Source organism: Morus notabilis, unplaced genomic scaffold (assembly GCF_000414095.1).
Source record: "Morus notabilis unplaced genomic scaffold, ASM41409v2 Scaffold175, whole genome shotgun sequence".
In the NCBI taxonomy this organism is placed as follows: domain Eukaryota; kingdom Viridiplantae; phylum Streptophyta; class Magnoliopsida; order Rosales; family Moraceae; genus Morus; species Morus notabilis.
In genome coordinates, this window is record NW_010365332.1 from 57306 (window position 1) to 66099 (window position 8794).

The 8794-nt window shown below is 38.1% G+C and overlaps 1 protein-coding gene across 4 annotated transcripts in view; it reads right to left on the reverse strand.

Moving 5' to 3' along the window:
• Positions 1-323: 323 nt before the first annotated feature.
• LOC112093506 (3-hydroxybutyryl-CoA dehydrogenase) overlaps positions 324-8794 on the reverse strand; it is a 12550-nt gene continuing 4079 nt past the window's right edge. For all 4 annotated transcript variants that reach the window (XM_024172089.1, XM_024172088.1, XM_024172087.1 and 1 more), the window contains 3 exons: positions 4382-4603; positions 4159-4271; positions 324-998 (listed from right to left, as the gene is read on the reverse strand). In XM_024172089.1, coding sequence (XP_024027857.1) covers positions 623-998; positions 4159-4271; positions 4382-4603 — 711 coding nt within the window. In that variant the 3' untranslated portion in view covers positions 324-622. The remainder of the gene's footprint in view (positions 999-4158; positions 4272-4381; positions 4604-8794) is intronic.

An 8794-nucleotide genomic window follows, 5' to 3' on the forward strand; every position in this document is an offset into this window, starting at 1 on the left:
GGTCCCATTTATTATTTTCCAATTTTCATTCTAGTCCTTTATTTTTATGCACTTTTACTTTTATCAGTTTAATACCTTAATGTTTTATGCTTATCATTTTCATTAGTGTCTAGAAAAAGTAGTTCTAATTTTACCACGAACATCTTCTTACATGCTAACGACATAAATTGCTGTTAAAGATTTTAAATCAGCCAAACTATGGCAAACATGTTCTTATCCATGATAAAATTATTTGCATATATAAAGTAATCTTAATTAAAACAAAATAGGATAATCAAAAATATCACTAGATACTATATACATATAACGAGTCTGTATTGCAATGGTATGAAGATTATGTGGCATCTAGCAACTGCAGTACACCTAGTGTTATATACAGATCACAGGAAAACACAATTGGAGGAATTTAAACACTAAAATGCAGCATACAACTCTGCTGGGAAAATGTTCAAGGATCGTAATTCTTGACCGACAGATCGATTCAATTGTCGATTATTCAAAGATAGTAGATTGATAATGTGAGCAAGCCTAATTTAAGTATAAGCGCTCCTTCCCTTAACGAGGAAGTGTTTGGAGGTGCAATGGTTCAAGTATGTATGTAACACAATTGAAGGAGAAAGTCTCAAAGCCTAGATGATTTTTTCAGTGGTTCAGTAGGTTTACCTTTACTATAGTCATATACACCAATACCTCGTTTTCTTCCGAGGCGACCCGCGTCAACATACTGGACAAGAAGAGGACAAGGGGCGTATTTACTATCTCCCAAACCGGCATGAAGAACTCTCATGATTGACAAGCAGACATCCAATCCAATGAAATCTGCAAGCTCCAACGGACCCATTGGATGATTTGTTCCCAGCTTCATGCCTGTATCGATGTCCTCCTTTGTTGCTACACCTGCATATAGCGTGAAAAATGCTTCATTTATCATTGGCATCAAAATCCTGTTCACGACAAAGCCTGAGTAGTCCTGAGAGCATATCACTATCTTGCCAAACCTGCAAATTTGACAGAGTAAAGTTAAATGATAATGGATGAAGATTATGATTCTTGTGTCTTAATTACAAGAAAGCCATTGCATCAACATGAAACTTAGTGATTCCAGATGTACATATTTTAAGCTCTCTATGACTCTCCCATAGACATGCACATAAAAAACACCACTCCACAGCAGACTTTTGCACCACAAAAGTCCTTCAAAGAAATTTGTTTGTGGATAGACAGACTTCATTTGCATAGAGTGAGACTGGCCGAGAGCTCCACAAACCATAAACAGAGCCTGTGTACTGTATAGCCACTACGTCCACTTGACTTTTGGCTTACCACAGATGCTTATCACTCATGGTCATAGAGATCCTAGCAAGGATAGGCTTACCACAAATGCTTATCACTCATGGTCATGGAGATCGTAGCAAGGATCTTAGGCTTAAACTTTCTGATGTGCAGGATCCCATTGGATGATTTGTTACCACAAATACTAGAGGCAAGCACATAGCATACTTGTTAGGAGGAGAACAGTTTGATATAAGGAAGGGAACATAGAATTTCAGAGAGGAAGAAGGGAAATTTAGAAACTCATATTTTTATTGCTGAGCAAACTCTTTACAAAGTTATGTTAGTTAGAGGACTTCTGCCTCACCAAGAGAAATGCCTCCCCTTATATAATGTTGAGGCTCAACACACAGGATTCAGATCTTATCCGACAAGATAAAATTTACACTGTACAACTTTAGACTTATTTTACAAAGGACAAACTAACTTTTGATAAAGTGGATTATTTACTATTCCACTTTTGACTATTATACAAAGGACAGAACCACTTTTAATAAAGTGACAGACATACTATTAAGCTTTTGACTAAGCACATAAAAACAAAAGACTTTATACAAGATAAGATCTCTGGATAAGATCTTATGACCTTTGTTCAAGGAAGACATCTGGGTGCTTCTGGCATATTAGGGGGACCCGTTGTAGAATGAGCTGTAGTCTGATGATGATGTCGTTGAACCATGCTCATATGGATGATCATGTGGGTACCACTGTCTGTGTCTTTTGGGTGGTGAATAGTATTCTAAGGTCTCGTTCATTTCACCGATTCGAGTTTTCAGTTTTAAATTTCTACAGTAAAAAGCTTTCAAAAAATATCACATCTAACTTTTTCTGCTACAGTAAAAAGCTCTCAGAAAATGTCACATCTCAACTCGAATTGAAAACTCGAATCCGCGAAGTGAACGATGCCTAAATCTTCTGGGTCCTGGGAATCTTGGAACAGTGTTGGGTCGTAATCATATTGACCCTGTGAGTCTTGTTGTGATGATGGTGCTGGAGTGGTGGTTGTTGCAACTTCTCCAAAGTATCGGTTGTTGTTGACAGTGAAGATGTTGCAGGGTCCATAGATTTCAGTAGGTGGAGCTATCGCAGAGTTGACGGATGGTTATAATACAGACCAACCATACCTTGCCCTTTATCATCTCCGTCCTCTAGGTGAAATCACTAGAGATGACATTTGGTACCTATGGTGGCAAACAACTCTCTACAAGATCGCCTTAAACTGTCCACTCATGCAGCTTCACACGCACCTCAATGACTCTGACAATGAAAGGTCAACCCTTTGGCAACTTTTGGAGATGTTCAACCCACTTATGTGGTGGAGAAAGGAAGTCTCGAGACTTCTCCAACGATACAAAGTTTGGACCTTGTCTCCAACAGATGTTCCCCCGGTGCACACCATCTTCTTCCTACATCGTCCATACCTGCTCAACTCAGAAACACAGGGGCTATACACACAACATGAAGTATACACCTGGTATACTGGCTTTGCCTATCCACAGTCACTCATAGACATCACAGATGTGTAGAGAAAATGGACACCAGCCAAAGCCTCCTTTACAACCATTCGTCAGCTCTGCGATAGCTCCACCTACTGAAATCTATGGACCCTGCAACATCTTCACTGTCAACAACAACTGATACTTTGGAGAAGAAGTTGTAACAACCTCCACTCAAGCACCATTATCACAACAAGACTCACAGGGTCAACATGATTACGACCCAACACTGTTCTAAGATTCCCAAGACCCAGAAGATTTAGAATACCATTCACCACCCAAAAGACACAGACAGTAGTACCCACATGATCGTCCATATGAGCATGGTTCAACGAACTCTGACTCATCATCATCAGACTATAGCTCCTTCTACAACGGGTCCCCCTAACATTGCCAGAAGCACCCAGCTGTCCTCCTTGAACAAAGGTCATAAGATCTTATCCATAGATCTTATCTTGTATAAAGTCTTTTATTTTTGTGTGCTTAGTCAAAAGCTTAATAATATGTCTACCACTTTATCAAAAGTGGTTCTGTCCTTTGTATAATAGTCAAAAGTAGAAAAATAAATAATCCACTTTGTCAAAAGTTAGTTTGTCCTTTGTAAAATAAGTCTAAAGTTGTACAATGTAAATCTTATCTTGTCGGATAAGATCTGAGTCCTGTGTGTTGAGCCTCAGCATTATATAAGGCGAGGCATTTCTCTTGGTGAGACAGAAGTCCTCTAACCAAGAGAACTTTGTAAAGAGTTTGGTCAGTAATAAAAATATGAGTTTCTAAATTCCCCTTTTTCCTCTCTGAAATTCTAAGTTCCTTTCCTTATATCATAACTGTTCTCCTCCTAACAAGTATGCTCTGTGCTTGCCTCTAGTAAGAGATCCTGCACATCAGAAAGTTTAAGCCTAAGATCCTTACTACGATCTCCATGACCATGAGTGATAAGCATCTGCGGTACTAAAAGCCAAAAGTCAAGTGGACGTAGTGGCTATACAGTACACAGGCCCTTGTTGTTTATGGTTTGTGGAGCTCTCGGCCAGTGATGGTAGGCCATTGCACAATTGTGCACCAACAGTAAAGTTATTAGCAGGTCGCTGCCATAGGAACGAAAGACGAAGACAACTATATAACGGATTTACATTTAAGCATTTGTGCTCCAAATACGCCGCCGCTCATTCTCTCTCAGATGCTAACTTTCTATCTCTTCTCTGTGTCAAATGTGATTTTAACATCTGATTTGTGCGCCAAAATGAACCTGAACCATATGTGCCACATACTGAACAAAGGCTAGCTTCTTTCTATAGCAATATGAGATACTTGAGTCGAATTTAATCACCTCTCTGCCAATGCTTTTGTTACTTTAAATGTCTCGTCTGATGTATCGGCACCTCGTACGATCTCAACTAGCTTCATAATAGGAGGAGGATTCATAAAATGCATGCCAATCACCTGCCCAGAAAACCCCCCAAACAACCATTTTAATTTACAATGATAATCTATTTATTTAGTTTCTCTAAACCTGCAACCTAAAATGGTAAGGATATAGCTCTAAGCATAACCTGGCTTGGCCTTGTAGTTGCTGATGCCAGGCGAGTAATGGATATGGAACTCGTATTCGAAGCCAAAATTGCAGAACGCCCCGTTATGTTATCCAGTTCGCCAAATAACTTCTTCTTCACTTCTTCAGATTCCACAATAGCTTCAATAACAACATCTGCTGAACGAAGGTCCTCCAAATTTGAGGTATATAGCAGAAGTCCCAAAGCTTTTGTGGCCACAGCCTGTTGAGTGGAACCAGAAAATGTCTATAAGAATTAAAAACCAAGGTTGTACTTTCTTTCTTTTCTTTTCTTTTCAAACAAGAATAATGTTGCTATGATCTTTCAAACAGGAAGGCTTAGCAATGAACATCATGATTTAAGTCAAACATGAATTTGTCAAGGACATCATTCTCGAGATAATTGGTAAATCCCCCAAATAAACCTAAATGTAATATGGCGTTAAGCTATGTCAAAAAAATATAAGCAAAAAACTTTTTTGTTTCCTCTATAACATGGCAAAAAACATCCTACAGTCCATATATGCTCGTTATAATATGCCTTTTATTGGAATATAAAAACTAATGCATGGGGTCTTATGCTTTTGGAATAATTAATAAACTAATATGCTATTAGGATAGAGGGTCCTGAGTACAAATCCCCTCCAATTTCACTCTTCATCAAGTCTGAGATATTTTATATGTTTCGCTTATAATTAAATATTCAAGCCAACCTTGTCCAACGTGACGACGAGTGAGAATAAAAACTAATTTTGGCCAACCCCAAACTTTTGGTAGAATTGATAAAGTAACGCCTCTTTTTCACAGGAAACAAACTTCCATCAATGTACAATAAAATACTAGAAAAATAGGGGGATGAGAATCCTGTAATGACAAAGTAGCAAAACAGAAAAACAAAACTACAGTCTACAGCACATCGTGTCGGGAAGATTAAAAAGAAAACTTCCGTTTAATCTCCTCTAGTCCTTTTATATGAGGCTAAAAATGAGACGAGTAATAGATCTGCTATAAAAATAAAAGTTGCATCTAAAAACTCTTCTTCTTCTCAGAAAACCTTCCATTTTGTTGCATCTAACACAATCCAAAATAATTCTAAAGAAAAAAAAATCTTGGGAGTCGTAGAAACACATATTTATTGCACAAGTGAAAATGAATTTAAAGTAAATGGATGTTTCTTACGTCTATTTTAAGTAAATGACCCAAGTTTTGTTAAAAGTGATGGACTGATATATGATCTATCATTAGCTAACCCGGTGATTATATCAATAAGTAATCAATCAATGTCAATCAACAATTTACGGGTCCATCAATAATTGGTATATCAATGGTTGATTGTAAAACCAGCAAAAAATAAAAACAGCGTTTTAACTAAAAAAAGTTCTGCCAACTAATTTCCTTCTTTAATTCTAACACAAGAATATGACAAATTTTTTTAAGGAAAAAAAAAAAAGTAAACCAACAAGGAGCTTAGCCCAAGTGAGAAATATTTGCAACAACAACAACAAGCCTCAATCCCATCTTAATTGGGGTCGGCTATATAAATTTCACTTTTTCACACAGCTCTGTTCGAAATTAGACTTTCCTAAAGATCTAGAATGTCATTCCTAATTACTTCAGTCCACGTAATTCTTGGTCTACCCCTTCCTCTCCTAGTATTAGGTATAAGAATGTCCTCCCAAACACGAACGGTTACTTCTAGCGGTCTACGTTGGACATGCCCGTACCACCTCAAGCGACCTTCGCGCACCTTATCTTCTATTGGTGCTACACCTACTTTACTATGAATAACTTCATTCTTTATGCGATCCATTCTCGTATGGCCACTCATCTATCTTAACATACGCATTTCTGCCACACTCATCTTACATATATGTTGTCTCTTAATGGCCCAACATTCACTATCATATAACATAACCGGGCGGATTGCAATCCTATAGAACTTTCCTTTCAACTTAATAGGCATCTTGTCATCACATAAAATTCCCGTAGCGTTCTTCCACTTAACCCACCATTCCTTAATCCTATATTGAACATCCTCTTCTATATCTCTTTCGTACTGCATTATAGACCCAAGGTACCTAAACTTCCTAGATGGCTCAATTTTCACACCATCTAAAGAAATTTCATCACTCTGATTACTTGAGTTATTAAACCTACAATGCATGTATTCAGTTTTCGTCTTACTTAACTTAAATCTCTTCGTCTCAAGAGTCTGTCTCCACGGTTAACTCCTTCCTTATGTTCATCAACTAAAACTATATCGTCAGCAAAAAGCATACACCAAGGAACTCTATCTTGGATTTCTCTTGTCAGCTCATCCATCACAATGGTGAAAAGATAAGGACTAAGAGCAAATCCTTGATGAAGGCCGATCCGAATGGGGAACTCTACCGTGTAGCTTCCAGCAGCTCTCACACTCGTGACCACCCCATCGCACATGTCCTTAATTACCTTGATATACCTCACATGCACTCCTATCTTTTTTAGCACCCACCATAAAACTTCTCTCGGTACCCTATCATATGCCTTTTCTAAATCTATAAATACCATATGTACGTCTGTCTTGACTTCTCTGTACCTTTCCATCAGCATCCTAAGAAGAAAAATGGCTTTTGTGGTTGATCTGCCTAGCATGAAGCCAAATTGGTTACCTGAGATGGTAGTTGTGGCCCTTAATCTCCTTTCAAGAACTTTCTCCCAAAGTTTCATAGTGTGGCTTTATTAACTTTATGCCCCTATAATTGTTACAATTCAGCACATCTCCTTTATTCTTGAAGATAGGGACAAGAATACTTTATGCTTCTTCTTTAGTATCTCATTAAAAAGCTTAGTGAGTCACACAATCCCAACATCTCCTAACGCCATCCAAACCTCTATTGGAATATCATCTGGCCCACATGTCTTCCCCTTTTTCATTTAACTTCCGAGACTTTGATTCCTCTTGTATACATCACATTACGTTCTCCTTGTGACCTAAGATCGTCAAACTCTAATGCACGATCATCATTATAAAGCTTCTCAAAGTAATTCTTCCACATTTTCCTAATGTCTTTATCTTTTGTCAGAACCTGATCCGTATCATCCTTAACACACCTCACTTGATTTAGGTCCTGACACTTCCTTTCTCTTATCCTAGCTAGTTTATATATATCATTCTCTCCTTCTCTAATCCCAAGTTTCCTATATACCTCATCTAAGTAAGTAAAACGAGCCTTACCAACTGCTCGCTTAGCTTTTTTCTTCGCTTCTTTGTACTTATTAAAAGTTTCAACATCCTTACGCTTTGGTAAATCTCTATATAAATCCCTCTTAGTCCTAATAGCCTTTTGAAGTTCCTCACTCCACCACCAAGTTTCTTTTCCTGGGGGGCCTTTACCTCTAGATTCCCTTAGTACCTCCTTTGCCACTTTTCTAATGCAACTGGCCATGACATCCCACGTAGTATTTGCATCACCTATATATGACCAAGTAGCATCTTCTAACAACTTCTCTTTAAAGACCAATTGCTTTATTCCCTTTAAATGCCACCAACGAGTTCGTGGGAGGTGGTTTATCTTAGTCCTTCTATAGCAAAGTTTAATGCTCACATTTAAGATCACTAACCTATGTTGGGTGGCTAATACTTCTCCAGGAATTACTTTACAATCTTTACATAGAGAACGTTCTCTATACCTTGTGAGAAAATAATCTATCTGGCTCAAGTTCCTCCCATTCTTAAAAGTGATTAAGTGAGAATCTCTTTTCTTAAAAAATGTGTTGGTTATGATAAAATCATGTCCCAATCCAAATTCCAAAATAGATTTTCCTTCTTCGTTTCGAGCTCCAAAACCAAAACCACCGTGGATCCTTTCGAAGTTTTCCCTATCCTTACCAACATGCTCATTGAAATCTCCTCCAATGAAAATGCTATCCTCATTGCCTATACGATATACTAAGTCATCCATGTCTTCCCAAAACTTGACTTTAGTTTCCGCATCCAATTTTATTTGTGGAGCGTAAGCACTAATTACATAGATGAACTTATTTCCTAGTACCAATTTGAGCATAATAATTCTATCCCCTATATGCTTAATCTCAACTACGTCATCCTTCACAGTTTTGTCCACTAGAATACCAACTCTATCGCGATTCCTTTCCCAATCTGTATACCATAACTTGTGTCCTAAATTGCCAATCTCCTTTGCTTTCTCTCCTGTCCACTTCGTTTCTTGTAAGCATAAAATGTTAATTCTTCTTCTTACCATAACATCTACTAACTCCATAGATCTACCAGTTAAAGAACCTACATTCCAACTACCTAAACGAATTTTCCTATCATGGGCTAACTCTGCCCCTTGCACACGTCCATGAATGTGCAAGGACCCCCCTTGCATATTTTTCACCATATCCGGGGCCCGACATGGCGCATGGGCTC